At 40.0% G+C, this 21,673-nt stretch overlaps 1 protein-coding gene across 1 annotated transcript in view; it reads right to left on the minus strand.

The window, feature by feature from the left end:
- Positions 1-560: 560 nt before the first annotated feature.
- Positions 561-21,673, minus strand: part of LOC136883243 (G-protein coupled receptor moody) — a 28,610-nt gene continuing 7,497 nt past the window's right edge. The window contains exon 2 of the mRNA XM_067155450.2: positions 561-7,994. Coding sequence (XP_067011551.2) covers positions 6,662-7,994 — 1,333 coding nt within the window. The 3' untranslated portion in view covers positions 561-6,661. The remainder of the gene's footprint in view (positions 7,995-21,673) is intronic.

The following is a 21,673-nucleotide window of genomic DNA, read 5'->3' on the forward strand; positions in this document are numbered from 1 at the left end:
AAGTAGTATAGTTTACAGGGCGAGGGTAAAGAAACGGTACGGAGACGAGAATGACCTGAGCGCTTGCGTTATTTTTTAAAACCTAAAACCAAGAAAATAGTTGCGGCTCCTATCTCCTATCTGTTTGAACAATATTGAATAACTAGAAATGCATATTATTTTTCCTTTTTTGTTGCGTTTTTGTTTTAAACACTGAATACTGACGAGGGCCACTTTAAAGTCCTCGCCGGGCCGGATGTGGCCCGAGGGCCGTAGTTTGGCTGCTCCTGGTCTAAATAGAGATCTGTATTAGCGAGCAAAACACGAATTTGACGAGCAGTTGTCCGCATGTCAAATCGAAGGGCAACCCGTAGCTCAGGTCATTATATAAATAACTATCATTGTTAGAGAAAGTTTTTAGTTCACAAAAACAAGAGTTGTTAATTTTTGTTGGGAGACTAGCTAGACCTTGATAGTGGCAATACTACTTCTGATAGGAGGCGTGGAAGTGAATCCTTGACCACGGGGAGGAATGAGCTGGCAAGACATGGAAGGGAAGGCCTTGGTATTTTAAATCAAGCTCCATTCTTATCTTTGGTATATTTAAAAGAAGACAAAGTGTACAATCTTTCACCCAAACGTAAAACTCCATAAGACATAATGATAAAATTCTGGTAACATCTACATGACTAGGTCATTAGCAATAAATCATTTACATTAATTGTTGAGCAGAACTGAACAGCTACCACCAACTGGAGAAATTACTCATTATTAAATACAATATTTCTTAGTTCACAAATGTTTAGACCTTCATGGGTCAAGTTTCTCGAGTTGGTAGTGTGTGTATCAACAAACTTATTGAACAACATATTCTGTATATACAGTGCACGAAACAAATGAAATATCTTCAGAATAACATTAGAGGACGATGAAGGTTGTGACAGATCTTAAACAAGGACACCAGGATCTAGGCTCGCGCCGCATTACATCACTCGTCCGGCGTCACAGCCAACTCGATTATTCGGGTGTGGATTAATCGTGGTACTTTTCTCCTCACGATACCTGTGAAGACGCAACGTGGTTTCAGCCGCCTTAGAACTTCATAGTGTGTACAGTGAAAACTGGATATAATTGAGTAATTAGAATAAGGCGTGACAGTTCGAATAGGAGAGCAAAAAGTATGTGATTTGAAAAACAAGACGCATTAATTAATTTCCTTCGCTTCATCTTCCAGTTTATGTGGGATAAAAAATAGCGAAACAGTGAAGAAATTGATGATGGGTAACAATGAAGCGGCTTAAAACAAAATGGGCTTGATTGTGAAACAAGTGAACAAAGTTTTGAGATGCTGAACGATGAAGACATTATCGAAATACTCCCTAATTATATCTACAGAAAGCGTAAAACTATTTGAAAGAGTCAAAATGAAATCTTTAGTAGAATGTTTTATTGTTTTAATGAAACAGTCTACAGCCTTTCATAGTGAGTGATTCTAGTGCTGCAAGGAATTTTCACTGACCTCACTTTTAAATAGCCCTCTTTTAATTTCGGAATAACATGTTTTCGTTTGTCCATGGGATGACTGCCAACCCTTACCACGGATATGCGAGTTGACTGCATTTATATATGACGTATAGTGGTTTATCTTGGTAGATGCTTTAACTTCCATTTGTAGGGCAGGGAAGGTATTACGTGAGGATGGCCTACATAACGCATCTACCTGTTTAAAACAGTCCTTATTTTAGAAAATGTCATTCTAGACGAGATGTCGAAGAGGAACAGTCTGTTACAGTATTTCAGCATCGTCTTATATTATTATGAAGAATTCACTCTATTCAAAATACACTTTTCACATCATCACGGACACAATACAAGTTTCTTATGCTATCATCTACCCACTGGAGTTTACACATCTATGATCATTTCAAGGTATTGAAAAAGAAATGAACAATTACTATTTCTTGTCTCGGTTATTATAAAAATCATTCCCATTTTGGTTTTTCTTCGAAATCACAAGCCTTTGAGATCAGTCTGTCCATCTTCTGTATCAGTTCCATGCTAAATATTAGCACATAATTACAAAACACAACTATGTATACAATATTCACTGTGCAATAAAAACACACACTCACACTCATACTAAATGGTAACAGAGACTAAGTCGTCCAAATATCTCATATTTACATTCACTCACTCTTTCACGCAAAGATGTCAACATTTGTGATTAATATATAATTAATATTACAATCAAAAGACTGTCTTTGCAGTACTGTTGAAGTTAGGCTTACGATCACGCAATAATTCCAAAAATCTAATTTTCCTTCCTACAATTAATAATATATCGTGCTGAATTATACAACAGATTTCAGCTTGTAAAAATATCCAAAGACGAACAGTAAATTCGTTTCAATTAACACATTTCAGATACCTACAAATATGCCTTTCGTACCCAATATTAACAGTGATACTGAACTCGTGTTTTAGTCACATGAATAATATTCACAAAGTCAAATATGTTCATTTCCTCTTCTTATGAATACTCATCTATCAGAAGAAATTCTCTGCACTTATGAAACCAACAGTTCATAAAAAATGGCCCCAACTTATACCGATTTCATAATTATGCAGTTAAAAATTCATGTTACTGCAACAAATTAAAAATAACTTTTTAGTAAATGGACTCTAATGAAACGATTAAGCGTTGTTTATTTTGAATGAAATGGTACAACTGAGTGAATTGCTTTCCAGTTTCCAGAGTGTGTTCGATGTTGCAGTTGGGCAACTGGACATAAAAAAATATGTATGTTTGGAGGCCCATTGTGTAGATTCATATCTCAGAAACTATTTGTTACAAGACTAACAAACTCTGTTCACCATCTAACATCAAGGAATGTCCACTGTCTACCGTAGCTAATCAACAGCAACAAATCATATTCAAGTTTAATATTTCTGCCGCAACTTTAGGAAGATATTCATGGTCGATATTACTTTACGACTGATAATTATTTTCGTGAAAATTAATAGCACTAGTTCCTACAATAAAGACTCTGCAGTGTTTCGAATTTTTATCGTAACCTACTGGAATGGGCTCCCAGAAAGAAAAGATATTGCCTTATATTTTAGGAAAGAATATACTTCTTTCAAGTTTTCCTGGTCGGTTTTAGACCAATAAAGCAGCGTGCCGAGTTTGATCGGTTCGTGAGAAAAGTAAAGGGTGTCTAATACTAGGTGTCATGGTTTTCCGTGGTTTCTCATTTTCACACTGGGCAAATGCTGGGGTTGTACCTTAATTAAGGCCACGGCCGCTTCCTTCCCACTCCTAGCCCTTTCCTGTCACATCGTCGCCATAAGACCTATGTGTGTCGGTGCGACGTAAAGCAACTAGCAAAAAAAAAAAAAAAAAATGCTAGGTGTCAGCTGAGTGGGAGTGTCAGTGGTACCGAATTTAATTAAAAATACTTCTTGCAGCAATATATGCGTAGCATAAATTTTTGGATTGAGAAAAGTTAACTCTATTCAAAAACGTGAAAAAGCATGTGAATTTTTGATAACTTTTCATGTCCAGGTGCCCTTAAGGTAAAATATTTACTAATTAATAGCCTACTCTCTGTAGAAAATCAAGAAATTCAGTCTTTAAAATGAAATATCAAAGAGAATGTACGATCATAGAATATTGAAATGATTCTCCATTATAAAACTTCTAAGGAAATTATACAGTATAATTATTTACCTGGCCATCAGTGTCTCGTTTACACTTCCAACCATACCCTATAAAAATATCCATTCATGATTCATTTTAGTCAAGAGAACATACGTTTACTCATACACACAAACAATGTTTACACATTTTGTCCTCCAACAGTCTTGTGCACATACACATCACTCTCAGTTCAATAATGGAAGTACACACAGTTTTCTTTAAAACAAGAATACATTTTCACACTGTTCAGTGCAGTTACATCTGTAGAACTACAACCGGAATTCCATTTAAATACCATGCGCAGTAATGAAGAGTTCGAAAATACAATAAGCTGGTCTTAATTTGACGATACTTTTTGAACTTGCTGTACAATCACGAAAGTTAAATATTACAAACCATTAAACTACCTTTATACCAAAAGTGAACTGGAAAGGAACCATAATTTAATTTCGATTGCGAATATTATAAAGGGCTTGAATACTATTATAATATTGAAGGTCAATGTCGGTTAAATAAAGAACAATCTCAATAAAACTTTTGAATAATTAATGTTCAATTGTGACAGATTGTTATTCTAGGTTTCAGATGTATGAATACTGCTGGGCTATCTCTTAGTAAATATTTAATTGACTAAAGCACAGTCCTTTTCACTGGCGTACGTGGTTTACACACCTGTTCATTCCTTTGTATTTCGCGTGCAAATGTTTCATCTTTAACATTTACTACGTTGTAAGGAGGTGTCTTCTGCTACATAACCCTCGCATCCGGCTGTTGATGGCACATACTTGTATATCGTCAGTTAAAATGGTGTACATCCATCCGCATTAAAATCTTTCATATTTCTGTAAACCTCGTTTCGAGTCTTACATCAGGTGTAACAAAATTCAGTATTCAAACTTGTAGGGATGACAGAAAAATCCAAAACAAATATGTTTTATTAAATGAACGCATGTTGGAACTTGATAATTGAGGTACTTGCTGACGTAATTGAGAGTGAAAGTACACAACTGTAATGCTTTACAAACACTGTTCAGGAGCGCTGCTTGGGTGTCGTGACCCCTTATAAGCTTCTACCAACATACGTGTGCAGTGGCCTCTTTCTTGATAATTCAACCAAACAATCAATTACCACCAATGATCTGTATTTAAAGGTGTCGCCCACGTGGCAGATTCCCTAACGTTTGTGTACCTAAACTTTTCTTACATGATATCATAGAAGGTGGAAATTTATCACACATCTCCCTTGGAAATTATTCCAAGTCCTGTAATTCCTCTTCCTATAAACGCATATTTCCCGCAATTTTTCCTCTTCAACTCCAACTTCATCTTCATATTGTGATCCTTCCACTGAAGCGTATTCGTCAATCCACGCGAGCAGCTCAACATTTTCCTGCTTGTCCCGTTGTGAAATAAAGTAAAGTGGAAGCATACAACAATACGCTTTCTCCTTTACATGTTTACTACCTACCCCATGGCGCAAGAGCACCGAAGGGCCTTGGCCTATCAAGCGACCGCTGCTCAGCCCGAAGTCCTGCAGATTACGAGATGTCGTGTGCTCAGCACGACGAATCCTTTCGGCCGTTATTCTTGGCATTCTAGACCGGGGCTGCGATGTCACAAACAGATAGTCCCTCAATTGTGATAACCAGCCCTCAGATACAGGTAAAAATCCCTGACCTGGCCGGGAATCGAACCCGGAGCCTGCGGATCAGAGGCAGGCACGCTATCCCTACACCACGTGGCCGGCTTTACATGTTTACTACAACTCCTAAATACCCTCATAACCATATGAAGAGATTTGTAACCTCATTAATGTCATTGAGATATTTCCTAGGTACTTACAGTGATCTCCACAAGCTGCCCTATTATCCCGTTAACTATCCATCTCAGAGCTTTGTCAACGTCCCTCACAATCCTTAGAGCAATCACCTGCCTAGGCGACTAAAATGGGCTCCAGGAGGGCCCTTAGCTGAGTCCTGGCATTGCTTCCACATGTGCCAGTCTCCTTAAGTTCATCTATCCTATCCGACCTCCCTTGGTCAACTGTTATTCGTTTCCGACCTCGACAATAGTAGTTGCATTTTATGACCTTCGACTGGTGATGTTTTCTTTAGGTAACTCAAAATAAACACGTTTAAACACGAAATATAAGCAGCACGATTGGTTCCAACAAAGTAGTAGTGTTACCTCTCATGTCGGCCACCGATATCCGCCATATTTTTTCTAGGTTGCGGTCTGATATAATTGTAGTTGGTATTGGTTTCGTCTAAGTGACAGCAATGCCCCTTACACATGGGAACTTCACCGAAGGCAATCAGTCTTCGTTATCTATCTATATTACGTCAGGAGCACGGATTGTTGTAAGAATGCACGCTAATTTCTTCGTGAAAAATACTTACGGTACTTGAATCTCTACACTCCTGTATTGTAGTATGAACTCTCCCTCATATTCTAAAGAGAAAAACATATCCATGACTTTCATCTTTTCCGTGAAAAGGAGAAACAATTTATTTTACGTCGCACCGTCACAGACAGGCTCTACCCCAGCATTTGCCTGGTGGAGGGCTGCCGGCAGTGCAAGGATTTCAGTTAAATTGAAATGTACCGATGTCTCAGAGTCATTTATGGCAGTAGTGACTTTTAGAGTCGGGTGCCAGCCGTGCTGCAATAACACTTTCTGGCAAACTCCTCATACGCGGTTTTCTTATAGTTGCTAGTTGAGATTCCAAACAGCGTGCGGTGTGAAGACTTGACTAAAGAAAAACGTTTGTGGCCTCTTCTTTCATCCAACGCGCTTTGAGTATTGAATTTTGTTACACCCGGTTCAGAACTCATCAAACTGAGGGAATTCTAGGAATGCTTGTGCTTGGCTTCTCATGTCTTCCCATCTTTCTCTTCGCTCGATGGTGATTTCGATCTCCTTAATACAAGGTTGATGGTTGAGGGACCCTTCTGCTTCAGGGTCCCTCTAGACCCCTTATGTCATGCTCTCTGCGACTTATTTCTCCCAAGGCCTCCTCCGGAGCCAGCACCTCCCCCATGGCCCTGGCCTTCAGGCCCATATCCTCGACACATCAAGAGGTTCTTGTAGGCCTGTCTGTATTCAGAGCTCATTACAACATATATTATGGGGTTTATGCACGTTGACAGATAGATCAGGATGTACCCTGCAACATTCAGACCGTGGACATCAATGGCATCGCGGAATGTCTTGCTGATTGTGATCGGCAGGTAACAAACCAAGAAGGACGCAAATATAACCAGAATCATTTTCAGTAATTTTTTATCTTTCGCTGTCATTTTCCCAGGAACGGCCATAGACGCTGTCGTGGCCGTGCTCTGTCGTCGTGGACTAGATTCACATTTCATTCTGGACCCTCGTCGGAATACGGAGGCCACGTGAGACAGGGCAGAGTTGAAAGCAACAGCTGATGATAGCCTCTCTCTTTGATGAGGCCGATGGCGTTTCGTTTTGCCGTTGGCAGCTTTGTCGGTTCCTGCGTGCGATGGGTCATAGGTGGAGCTGCAGAAGGATGTGGGGGTACCACTTCTGGTGCTATGCCTTTCCTCATCATCATTGTACTCATCTTCAGGTAGCCCTGCGTCAACACCAGAAGATGAAGATGCTTCTCCGATTACCTTATTTTGACGATATTGTGTAGGCGATGGTGGTGATAGCAGGTGAGGATTAGGAATCGCGAGATTGCTTCCTTTGTCATACATAGCCCCTTCTGGGATTTGTATCCTTACCTCCGAAGACTTGTTGTTGTTATAAGAAGTGGTTGTGTGGCCATTTTCCATCATGGACGTTTTCTCAGCAGTAATCGTGGCAGCAGTGCTCGTAGATCCCACAGCAGAATCTTCACCAGTTGTTGAAAAGTTACACTTCCTATTGAGAAAGTTACTTCCCCGTCTCCCACTGTTACTGGAAGGTTCGTGATAAGCTCGTTTGGCCATTATCCCGGACGATCCAGTAACACCAGACGAGGACGCCGTTGTAGTGTTGTGAACGTTAGATGAGGTCGTTACTGTGTTGCTACGTGTTGCAACGCGTGACTTCAGTGCTGTCTTGCGGACGATGTAGAATATACGAGCATAACAAACGACGATCGCCAGGCAGGGAATGACGAAGGCGACGATGAAGAGGAACTCTTTCGGAGAACGGTTGTGCTGGTCTGGCAGTATTGAGCAAGAACCAATCTGGTCATCCAGTCCGAAACGTCCCCATTTGCCGAACCACGTTGCCACCAGAGCCCCAAAACCGAACAGCCACGTACACGCCACCATCAGCCCTAGATACTGCTTCCGGTATAACCTGCAACACGAACCAACGGTCTCATCAGTTACAACAAACCCTCCAACAAGGAAACACCTTTTACTCACCATAAACCGGTACCTAAAATGAAACTTAACATGCAAATAATTGTTTCATAGACGTTCTTAAGATAAACAATTATCAAATTACACAAGAGAAGACAGAGTAAGTGATTAAAAGTGAGTAAGCAGAAAGATGCTAGTCAAACACTCTGCAAGTTTCACTTTGTGAGAGACCCTTTAAGTGCACATAAAGAAAATGAGGAGCAGGCAAAAGAAAATGTACCGTACGTCGGGAACGTGAAAGACAATACACGAGTCAAGTTCGCTAATTGATGTAGAGGATGAGGTGAGAGATGAAGATTCGCGGAAGAGGATCAAAGGCAATGTGATTCCAAGAACATAGGAGTTATCAGCAAGGGAAGTGCATCTTAATATCTGCGCTAATCAGGTTTTGAAAATACGTTGACATCCCTGACCGTGCAATTTATAATGTAGTTTTCGCTATTAATATGAACAAGTAGATGTGACAGCCAAACGTTTCCTGGATCAGGATATAGAAAGAGAATGTGTGGCATGCAGAGATGATGTACTGCAAAACAGCAGGGGAATGCATAGGAACAACAAATGTAAGCATGGGGAAAAGCGATCATCTTGGCGGAATGATGAAGTGTGAGCAGCTTGTAAACGTAAAAAGAAAGAAGGCTAATCAGAAATGGCCACAAACAAGGACTGATGCACACAGGGAACTGTATGTAGATGAAAGAAACAGAGCGAAACAAATAACTGTTGCAACCAAGAAGTCATAGGAAGATTTTGGTAATAACGTGGAAAGTCTAGGTCAAGCCGTAGGGCAACCTTTCTAGACAGTAATAAAGAATCTTGGGAAGGGAGGGATAAAGGAAATTAATAGTGTTTTGAGTAAATCACGTCAACTCGTAGTAGATGCTAGGGAGTCGCTGGACAGGTGGAAGGATTATTTTGAAAATCCTCTCAACATAAAAGCAAATCTTTCTGGTGACATCGCGAATAACCGAGTTCATGGGAAGGAGGACAATGACGTTGGTGAAATTACGTTTGAGGAAGTGGAAAGGGTGGCAAATAAATTCCACTGTCGTAGAGCAGCAGGAATAGATTGAATTAGACTTTGAAATGGAGAAATATACTGGGAAGGCAGGGATGAAATGGCTTCGCAGGGTAATAAGATTAGCGTGTAATGTTAGTAAGGTACCTTCTGATTGTATGAAAGCATTAATTTTATTAATTTTATTAATTGCAAACGGGAAACTACCTCACTCTTCGTTTCCCTAGTGTGCCTCTTCAGTGACGCCTAGGCTATCTATAACAGTTATTGGCGGAACTGTGTGGGATCAAACCAGCCTTCGGGCTGAATACCGAACATGCATACAATAATTTCAAGGGAACAGAAGGATTGAACCACGTATCGAGGTATTTCATAAATCAGTATATCAGGGAAGATGCTCACTGGCATTTAGGAAGGGAGGATACGATCAGTGCTTGAGAGGAAGGTGGATGAAAACCAGTGTGGTTTCAGACCACAGAAGGGCTGTCAGGATAAGATTTTCAGTATGCACCAGGTAACTGAAAAATGCTTTGAAAGGAATACACAGTTATGTTTAAGTTTTGTAGACCTAGAGAAGGCATTTCACAGAGTACGAAGGGAAAAGATATTAGCTGCACTGGGGAACTATGGGATTAAGCGTAGATTTTTAAGAGCAATCAAAAGCATTTATGTTATAGGCTTTACGTCCCACTAACTACATTTTCGGTTTTCGGAGCTGCCGAGGTGCCGGAGTTTTGTCCGCAGGAGTTCTTTTACGTGCAAGTAAATCTGCCGACACGATTCTTCTTCTTAAGGCGCCTTCTCCTAGCGGAGGTTGGCGGTCCACATAGCCAGCTCCGGACGTGATGTTGCAGCATGGAAAGCATCTTCTGAAGTGCAGTTGTGCCATCTTCGGATGCCCTTGAGCCATGAATTCCTCCACCTGCGAACAGACCTTTTCCCCTTATCTTACCTTCAATGATGAGTTGTAATAGCTGGTACTTCTCGCCTCTCATAATTTGCCCCAGATATTTGGTTTTCCTTTTTTTTTTACAGTAAGTAATAGTTCTTTTTGTTTCTTCATGCGATAAAGGACTTCGTCATTTGAAATTTTCAGCACCAAAGGTATTCGGAGTAGGCGGCGATATAGATACATTTCAAAAGCATCAATTCTTTTTTCTAGACTTTGGTCAAGGGTCCAACTTTCACATCCAAAGAGAAAAACGGAGAACACATAGCCCCGAATCATTCGCATTATCAATTGCACACTTAGTACCGATTTTGTAAATAGCTGTTTCATGCTAAGAAATTGTCTCCTGGCCTGTTATATTCTACATTTTATCTCTCTCTTGGAATCACATTCCTCGTCTAGCACAGTACCCAAGTATTTGAAGGAGGATACTTGTTCAATCTTACTGCCTTTTATTGACAGGGTTGCTTGGACTTTTCTTTTAGAAAAGACTACAACTTTGGTCTTGGAAGCGTTGACAAATAGGCCAAACGCTTCACTGCGCTGGACTAATTTGTCTCTCGTGCGTTGGAGCTTAGGTAATTCATTTGCTATGATCGACACGATGCTGATGTATTTAAGCATCTTCAAATACCACCGGACTGAGCCAGGTTCGAACTTGCTAAGTTTGGGTCAGAAGGCCAGCGCGTCAACCGTCTGAGCCTCTCAGCAGAATTGATATTGGCGATTGGGCTGCGGTGAGAATTGGTGGTAGAATGAGTTCTTGTTTCAAGGTACTTACAGAAGTTAGACTAGGATGAAAAATTTCACCTTTGTTGTTCATAGTTTACTGAAAGGTATAAAGTGGCAGGGAGGGATTTAGTTGGTGGAAATGTAGTGTACAGTTTGGCCTATGTCAAAGACTTGGTCTTGACGGCAGACTGTGCAATCTAATATCTTGAAACTTGAAAATAGGTGCAGCGAGTTAGTATTTCCAAGACTAATGTGACGTCAGTAGGGAGGGGAATTGAATTGTCAGGTTGGATATACGATGACTAGAACACATAATTAGGATGTCTATTCTTCCAGGGTGGTAGAATAGTACTGTAAGTGAGATTGTTGCGATCAACAGTATTCTATAAGAAGTACTCAGTATATCTTATTCATAAATTAGAAGTAACAGACCAAAAAGTACCTGGTACAAACAGTTAGGAGGAATGGCAGGAGGGTACTCGGAACGAGGAAATAAAGTATAAGCTAGCAATATGTCTTAGTGTTTACAGTGCACTATGTCTTCTGGTCTAAGCCAGAACAAATGTGTTACTTTCACTGACTTGCCTTAGTTTGACAATATGAAAGTGACTGATGTATGAGCGATGCTAGTGTAACCAGTCACTGTTATGAATGCTGCTCATAGGGTGGACTGATGTGGGCATTTCAGTGGACTTGGCAAACTGAGATGTAATAGAATCTTCTGGCTCAGTGAGGAAAGCAACGGGAAACTACCTCACTCCTGTTTCCCTGGCTACCTAACTGCTGATGGTTGAGCTGTCGTGGTCCAAACCAGCCTCCGGGCTGAGCATATAACATATATACAAGCTAGGAATGCACTCGGTTGATGGAGTTGTACACATAAACCTGCTTCGGTGGTGGGGCCATGTCAGGCGAACAGAGGAAGATAGGTTACCTAGGGTAATAATGGTCTCTGTTGTGAAGGAAATAGAAATAGAGGGAGACCAAGACGACGATGGTTAGACGCATTTTGTAGTTAAAGATAAGAAGCATGGAACTAAACGAGGCTAGAGAGCTGCTGTAGTTACAGACGATTATGGAGACGTTTAGTTAATTCACAGAAGCTTGTTGACTGAACGCTGAAAGGCATAAGAGTCTATAATGAATTATGTATTATATGTATGTACAGAAAGTTCCTATCTGAATTTAAAGAAATACATGTTATACCAGCCATAGCAAGCTGTTAAATTTAGTGTGTGTTCGTTCGTTATCTCATGTTATTACCGCACAGTGCGAAATTGGAACAACATAGTGTTATTATGACAAAATAACAATTATTTATTACTTTCAATATCTCAAATGTTTATCATTACAAATGTAAGGAAGATCTCACGGGATTGCAAACTGTGTCAGCAATTCGAAGTCGACTTAGAACAGCAAAGTGGGGGAGAATGTAAAAAAGCTTGATAGGAAACCTGTTCTTAGGACTGGACAGATTCTGGATCAATAAGTTTTTAGAAAACTGTTTAAATAATTTGTGTCACACAGACTTACACATGCTGCGTCTTTTGAAAATATCAATGCTATCAAAAGAGAATGTTTGGTAATAGCATGGTATATTAGGAGCACTAATCATAATATCGCATATGGCAGATTTGCGGTGTTTCTTGTAAAACTTGACCTCACGCGGTAAACTAGAATTCTACTATATTTAAAAATCTATTCATATTCCTGGAATTATGAAAGTGTTGTTTGCAAGTGGTACGACACGCATTGCCTGCGATGGAGTGTCGCTAGCTCCAGATGTGTGCTGATGGTCAGTACAGCAATTTTACGATACGTCATAAAAGTTATAGCTCATAAAGTTGAGGATGATAAAATAAAAATGGAATAACGGAAATATGAAATTCTGTTCGCTTCTCACGAGTGGAAATCTGCATTTGCAATTCCTCATAGACAGACTCAAGATGATCGAGTTAGCCCATTCGTATTCCGATCGGCTTGAAGTTTTATTTTTCGAAAGAGATGGAATAGTATTTTCCCATTCTCATCCAGTTTAGTCCTGTAATAAAATTTTCATTTTTAGAAAGGAAGAAAAGTAAATCACACGAACTGCGAGGGAGATTGAATTCAACTTTTATTACAGGTCCTTCATCTCGAGCACTTCTCTACAAATCTGACTGAAGTTTTAAGTCGAACAGATAATGAAACATATTAAAATAATGAAATGGCGTATGGCTTTTAGTGCCGGGAGTGTCCGAGGACAAGTTCGGCTCGCCAGGTGCAGGTCTTTTGATTTGACTCCCGTAGGCGACCTGCGCGTCGTGATTAGGATGAAATGATGATGAAGACGACACACACACCTAATCCCCGTGGCAGCGAAATTAACCAATTATGATTAAAATTAGCGACCCTGCCGGGAACCGAACCCGGGACCCATGTGAACAAAGGCCAACACGCTAACCATTTAGCCATGCAGGCAGTAAATCATATATATTTATAGACTGCAAGGCTCGGTGAATAAAGATGCCATGTCGCTATGATCTCCTTATTCGCCTTCGGCCGCAGGGTTTTGAAGACCTATACAATGCAAAAACGATGCGAAAATGCGATCCGAATTCATTCATAATTTTTGTATTTATTACATATTTAAGGCAGAAATAGGTTCAAAAATTGAAAATTCTGGTCGAATGCAACATACATTGCAAAAACATATTTTTTGTTTCAGACCGGGCGAGCACCAGGTTTTCTTCCCACTCCTATCGCCATAACACCTATCTGTGTCCGTGCGACGTAAGGCAGCTTGCAAAAAAAAAAAAAAAATATTTGTTAAAAAAAGTGCCTGCAGTATTTAGAATGAAATATTTTCTCCTCCTGGAATCAGTTCAATGAAGCCACAATGGACATCCTGAAGAAAAAAACTGAAATTAGTATAACTGGAATCATATTTGACTTAACTGTACCAGGGTTACAGAAACCTTGCCTCAGTAGGCTTTGCAGCATATGACAAGTCCACGTTCTTAGGTGTAAGGGATCGTCAGTTTTCAGACAGAAACTTCTCTCCACATCATCGGATATTAAGGGTTCATACTTGAAGCAAGTGAGATCCTCCTCTTGAAAAACTCTCATCAAAATTTTCTCCTTTCAACATTTTACTTATCTTGCACATAATTTGATACCCCATGCTTTTTTCAAGCACTTGTTTCATCTTTTCATTTCATTTTCTTTCGTTTCAGGTATCGTTGATATATATATATATATTTACTGGAGGAAAGATGTTTAAAGAGGTGATGGAAGAACTAATGATAATTCGAATTGAGAATCAGCAGTGAAAATGTACTCCAAAGAAGGTGAACTTGCAAAAAAGCCGTTAAGACCTAAAAAAAGACCAATAAGGCAGAATAAACATAATATTATGTTGGGCGTCGTCTTCGAACACTCGAGAAAAAAGTGATTTTTCCTCAGCTGACCACGATGTATTCACAACCTTCAAGTGAACGCGCGAGTCAACATAGCGCCATCTTATAACAGAGTATGTGTGTGACGTCATATATTTAGCACACATTTTGCCTTACTTTGAATGGTAATTGGAATAAGTTTAATTTTCAGTTTTTTAAAACACGTAACCTGCTCTTTTATCTGCCAATTGAGACATTAAACATAAGTTAACTAGTCGCGGCGATATACGCCTTCTCCCAAACACTAAAAGCGTCTTAACATTTCTCTTTCAATGAACCCGTTGTCGAGGAACCTAAGTCTACGTTAAAATATGACAACCGAATACAACAACAAGCAGTGCAATAGTTCAGAGGTTGGGACTAAAAGGAGTGAATAAACCCAACATGAAATCCGCAACGAAAATATCGATGAAAAAGGCGCTGAAGAACAGGAAGTGTCACGGACAGAGGTCGTCAAACGACACTCTCCCCCATCATCGGCACATGGGAAGTGGACAGAGATACAATAAAACTAACGTGGCTGCGTATAGCCCGCCTACACTCGACGACTGAGAGTCAAAACATTGTCTTCCGTCAACAGAAGAACGCAGTGAAACTCTGTGAGCAGCTACAGGCAAGGGGGTGAGTCATTGGAATTTGTGAAGAAACTAGAACTCTGGCCGAAGGGCGGCGACGCTATCTTTTTCGAATGATCAGACAAGAAGCTGTTCTATTGCAAACGTACAGACAGCTTAAACACGATGCAATTTCGCTCCAAAATTAAAACAAAAACATCAAAAACAACCACAACAGACACACAGAGAGCGAAAAAACAAATTGAATATGCTGCAATGGAACGTAGAAGGCACACACAGCATTTGGAACAACTATGATTTTATAATGGCACAGAAACCTGCCTAACGTAATCAATAAGCACTTCGAATTTTTATTGAAAATACGCACTCGTGATACAGAACGAACGCGGAAGACTGGAAGGGGAAATAATCTGCGTCATTAAACGCACAATGGGAATAATCAAAGATAGCTGCGGGGAGAAAAACTAGCTGATAGTAGGAATTGATATTCTTACCATCATATTATACACCCCTCCATCACAATATTCGGGAAGTGTCGTGAAAGCTAAGGATGAGGAAAATGTAACCCTTGATCGAGACCCTAATTGCAGACTTTTTAGATGTGCTCCAGGAAGAAGGCTCCCAATTTATAAACAAAAAGAGGAGATAACACATATATCGCAACAGACCTAACAAAACACACACAAAAGATACTGCAAAATTCGCCAGTTGTTACGTTAATTAAGCCTCTCCCAGTATATACTAATTTTGCTCAATCAGACACTGGAACCTAGAAAAGATATATCAATCGTCAGCTCATGGCAAGAAAACAAACCTTGCAACTTGGAAAGCAAACTGTACAGGAAGTAGAACAACAAAATCGCTCTTTTTTTGACAAATACTTTTAACTGCATAAGAGATGCGCAGATCGCCATTCCTACAAGAACAGTGGTTCGACGCTGAATGCTATAGACTCGAAGTGATACAATACACTTGGCCAAACAATTTGGTACTCACGACATTCCACTAGATTGCGCTAACTCCACGTCATATAACGTCGGGGTCACCAATAGTACTAAGTCATTTATTAATTCTACACCAGAATCATTTTAGAACTGACTCCATATTGCTTTAATCAACAATTTTTTTTGACGTCCACACGGCAACAGAGCAAATCAGTCTCCCGTAATCTCCTTTTTCCGATCATCCTTTTTGTGTGTGCTTAATCTCCGTGCCACCATGGAGCCGCTACAATGACGGTATAAACAGTAAAACCAAAACAAAAACAAAACACATGGCACGACAGCACTTGAAGGGTCTTGGCCTATCAAGCGACCGCTGCTCATCCTGAAGGCCTGCAGATTGCGAGGTGTCGTGTGGTAGGCCCGACGAATCCTCTCGGCCGTTGTTCTTGGTGTTCTAGACCGGGGCCGCCATCTGGCCGTCAGATAGCTCCTCAATTCTAATCACGTAGGCCGAATGGACCTCGAATCAGCCCTCAGGTCCGGGTAAAAATCCCTGACCTGGCCGGGAATCGAACACGGATAAGAGGCAGGCACGCTACCCCTACACCTCGGGGCTGGCAAACAGTAAAACACACACGTTAAATAGTGGTCCAAGCGAAACTGCAGGTACAGAAAACACAATAAAACTCTTCTATAGCTGCAAGAAAGAAAGGACCAAACGTCACGCCAGAAATATAAATGGAAACATTAAAGGATTCTTTCTCATCACTGTCAAATAAGGAAAGCGCCACACTACACTAAGTTACAGACAACCAATTCCGGATGTAGCGCGGCCAATCCCGAAAGAGGAGGTAAAGCGCAAGGAACCAGAAAGCTGCAGGCCCTGACAGAATATACAATAAACTCCTGAAAGAAACCACCGAAGAGCTAATCCAGTAGTGGACACTGATGTTTAGCGAATGTTACACAACCGGTAACCTTCCGACACTAAGCAGAAACTCAGGAATGACAATTTTATACAAAATGAAAAACGGAGGACGATTATCCAAACTCATATCGCGGAATGACGTTGGAGAACACTATCTACAAGATTTCTTCGGAAGTTTTAACCAAAAGGCTAATTTCAGAAACGTAGAATGGAATAACGTATGAACAATTCGGCTTTCGGAAGAACAGGGGGACCTTACATGCAATAGTACTCTTATTGGAAAACGAAGGAAATCCTAAGGACCCACAGAGAAACTCAACTCGTTATTCGCTAACTTCACGAAGCGTTCGACCTTCTAAGCAGATAACTACTCAATAGCCAAAACTAGGACAAATGATAGGAGAAGTCGCAGTCAACAACATTCTAGCTTACAATCGCATAGAAATCACTGACGGAGTAACTTCATCAGCACCATTGATTCAAACAAACTGAGTACAGCCCAGAATAGCGCGATGATAGTCATGGTCACCTTGCGCGGCCGACATGGTCCACTTATCGACGTAAGTAGTGGAGCAACAGGGATTTAGAAACAATGGGCACTGAATCAGCATTTTCCCACGAGGTCATTTACCCCCTAGTATAGTAGTAGAGCTATGGGGATTCGCGTATTTTACGTAAGAGAGCAAGTCTAACCTCACAGACGGCATCTTGGAGGGGCCTATTCTCACCTTTACGGCCAGATGCCCTTCCCGACACGGATTCTGCATAAAAGAGCAAGCCTAATCTCACAATCACCATGAAGGAGGGGCCTAGTTTCACGGGAAGAACCACTTCCCGGCGGCAAGAGTCGCCATCTTGGAGGGGCCTAACCTCTTTTACGACTAGATGCCCTTCCTGACGTCAGAGAAGCTAAAATGAATGTCATGATATATGGAGAGAGGGTAAAACCCGGTAGTAGCACGTAGCCTAGCATCAAGAGGTCCGCTCAAGGCTTTACGTCTCCATCCGACGGACAAATAACCAACAACAGCGTTATATGCCCTCACTGCGGAGAGGATTGGAAGGCACACAATCTACGACCTACCTTACCCTGTAGCTCAGACGGTTGAGACGCTGGCTTTTCCGTCGCAAACTTTTGCGTCACCTCATACACGACCCTCCTCTTCCTCCGCATACCTGTGCGAGACTGAGCACGTGCGATATTGGTTGTGCATGTTTAGACTTGTTCGTTATCAAGGTCACTCTCTAGTAAACTCAAGCCTTTATAGAAAGTACGAGTGTCGATAGGTGTAAGGAGGCAAAGGGAATGCAACAAGTAGAACATTTTGAATTTAACGAAATATTTATTGTATAATTATTTGCAAAATTAAACAAACTACCGGTTGTAGTTATGCTGCCGACAAGGTTGCTGTACTCCTTAACAGCTTACTGCGAAGAGGTAGCATGCTTCCAAACTTGAAATGCCCCATGTAAGGTTCAAATTTAATAAAACATTTTTTGTTTGTGAAGTTATTTTTAAAATATAATATGTATGTTATGCTTTACAAAGAAGTTAATGGACTTCTTACCTAGTTGTCATTTATGTGTTTTGCCCCTTTGTGAATTATCATCAGGTACTGTAATGAAGTGAAAAAGTTCATCCATGCACTGTGTACAGTTCACAATCTTCGGATTAGCTCCATCTCAGTAATACGAAACATTTTTACTTCGATGCTTGTAATGACGTCGACAGGGTCTGCATAAAGCTACATCAAATGCCATCTTACTGTGAAGAGGAAGGATATACCAGAACGCATCTACGAAAGGAGCAGCGAACGTAGATAAACATCGTGGTGGTAAACATTGAATCAGATGTTTTGGCATTTGATATAAGGTTCTATGTTTACTTGTGTGAGATAACTAAGATGTTGCGTATTAGTTACGCTGGTAAGCGAACAGGATGCACATTCACAGTTGTGTTTGTTATCAAGAAGATTGTCTGTAACCGTGTAGTATTTCTTCTTTCTGTTCCATAGTGTACGATGTAGAAGCACACACTAATGTTTATGATAAAGGGCTATCCATATTTATAGTCTTGTGACATTATTCGTTAGCGGATGGTGACATCACTCATATGAATAATACGACAATGGGCTGTTGCTTTGGAGGAATGTTTTCAGATGTTTCAAATTCTTGACGAATATCGACAGGAGATTGACTAAAATCGGTGCTTTATTTTTAAATTCTTCAGGCGAAAATAGCAGACGATCTTCTTTCTGATAATACGATGATTGGAATTTACAAAACATGTCATAGAGCAACCCAAATTTAATTTTCTCAAAATTAATGCCCATGTTTTCGTAGGGATACGTAATTCCATTGAGATATAGTCTAATGTTTCTTAATTTACAGTGATCAAACTGTGTGCTATCTTTTTCATGGTTGAATTTACGATGGGTTTGAAATCCAAAAATAATATACAAAGGCTTTTCAGTAAAACGTGACGTTTTAACAGCCCAGCTATGCTTGTTGGTAGGTGGTAACATAGGATATTCATGCAGTTCTCAACTTCGAAAACGTAGTGGTAATGGTGTATCATTTTCTACAATCTTGAGCAATCGAAGAGAATTGTAAATACTTCGATCACGGATTAGAATTAGCTCTCTTTTTGCGATGATTATAATACGCCAAAAATCATCTGCAAAGCCGCGAATATGTTTTAATGGTAACATACCAGAAAGAGTACCGTCCTGATTAATAATCCAGTTGTTATTAGCTTTCGAAACCATCCTGCCATCCGTAAAAGATTACTTTCTTCATCACTACAAGAAGAGTAGAATTTCATTGCACTGGTAATACCAACATTTTTCGATATATCTATTTATTCATAACGCGCTTCAGAAAAGAGAAAAGCTAGACCATGTTTGTTTAGTTGGGATGTGCCTTGTCCACTTCCATCTGCCTTATCTAAGCATCCTTCAATATAGAGGTAGCTTTCGTGTGGTGGGGTGTATACATCTTGCTGATTAATGATAAAGCTAATTTCATCTTTGTTATTGAGTTCAAACGTGAAAGGTTGATATGAATGAAGCTCACTTGTACTACACCTTCATGAGCTACTTCTGTGTTCATAATGTCTAGCATTTCTTCCGTTTTGTTGTAGTAGCGTATAACCTAAATCTTGGAGAATCTGCTTATGATCATCTGTTAACTCGTTGAGTCTTCGAAAACATGTAGTATGTCTCCGGAATGTTTTATGTATTTTTCATAGTGGTTTAAGATGAAGTTTGTAAGCTACATACGTGTATCGTTCTAAATTAATAAGCTGATTATGTTTTACAAGCCTAAGAGTGAAGTTACAAATGTGTTTTACAGACACAGAATGATATAGAAGAACTGACGGTTTCTCACGAATAGTAATAATAAAGTCGTGTAGGACGTGTGAAGTTTGTTACTATTCAACTCTGTAATAATAATAATAATAATAATAATAATAATAATAATAATAATAATAATAATAATAATAATAATAATAATAATAATAATAATAATAATAATAATAATATTACAAGTGATGTTACTTGATGATCGTCGAAGAGTGTTATAGGTTGATCAGACGCGTAACGTACGTTCGGTATGAGCTCTCTTAGTGAAAATCCAAGCAATGGCTCAGACAGTTGTTTCAGGTCCTTCTCCGCGTACAGCGAACGTTCGTTCACCGTTAGTCATTACGTGCACACTGTCGCTCTTTGTCTATTGTCTGGGTTCGATATAAGGACATACGACATAATCGCTCGCACCTGCGTGTACTGCATATTTACACACGGTTTTTATTGTAAACAATGTCTGCACTGCTTCCGAAATAACGTGTGAGCTCGAATGGAAGAGGTAAGTCTCCATAGCTATCGAAATACCATACTTTAGATTTACGTTTTACGTAGGCAACGCATTGAGTTCCAGGTCCGCGACTGTTGTCTAAGTTAATTACAACATTGTCTAAGTTAATTACAACACTCTCACGTTCACGTGGGCATGCTGGTAGTTGATCGTGCATATACACACCTCGAAAATAATGAATTCCAAGTTGTATAGCAAACGTAAATTTTTTTCGTGGGTTAGAGCTCGATGTGGCAGTGCATCCAGTAGACGTTTTTTTGGAGATATGTAGATGCCAAGCCTTTTTTGTATGCCACTAGCTTCATCTGTACGCCTTTGCCTCGTAATGCAATTGCCTACATAGTCTTGCTATGACGTTCACTCTCTTTCAACTGTTGCTTCGCTTCTTCTACAGCCTTAACAGTTCTTGCTACAGCAGTAACACCACCCAGCAAAGACCCTAAAGCTGCTAGTCCAGCAAACAGCGCAGAAAGAAATACTCCTTCTCTTGGTACAGGAATAATTCGTATACGTTTACAAAACATTGATCTGCACTTTAGAGAAATTCTCGCTCTTGCTGCGTGTAGTGCCTTTGTAATCGCTACTCGCGGATTGTATTCCCTTCGAGTAGCTTTTCGTGCAGCCTTTACAACTTCTCTCCATCCAAGTGTTTTTGTTTTCTTCTTCATAACGTTTGGATATTGTTGTTTCACCATTATGTACACGACTTTACTCGTCGAGAGCGAATTATGAACTGACAGTTACTTGTTGTTTCGTCTGATATATATTACTATTACCTATTTTATTATTCAGTTACCATGAAGATTATAAAGCAGCAAAACCCACTACCTGTTAGTGACATAGTGCCACATCTCCTACCTAGTTCTAGTACAACAACAAAAAGACGCCATGGACGTTGTTTCCTTTTACTATTCGATGTATTATATCTGGCCCATCGGGATGTGGGAAGACAAATATTTTACTCCCACTCATTACCTTTTTAAATGACATACGCTACTAGAATATTTACGTTTTCGCGAAGTCACTCTATCAACCGCCATATACTATTCTACGAATTGTAATGCACGATCTGGTTAAAGATGGATTAACATATTTTCAGTTCAATGCACATGAGCAAATACCATTACCGGATGATAGGGCTTCCCAATTCTCTTA

The sequence above is a fragment of the Anabrus simplex genome, chromosome 11 (assembly GCF_040414725.1).
Source record: "Anabrus simplex isolate iqAnaSimp1 chromosome 11, ASM4041472v1, whole genome shotgun sequence".
Classification (NCBI taxonomy): domain Eukaryota; kingdom Metazoa; phylum Arthropoda; class Insecta; order Orthoptera; family Tettigoniidae; genus Anabrus; species Anabrus simplex.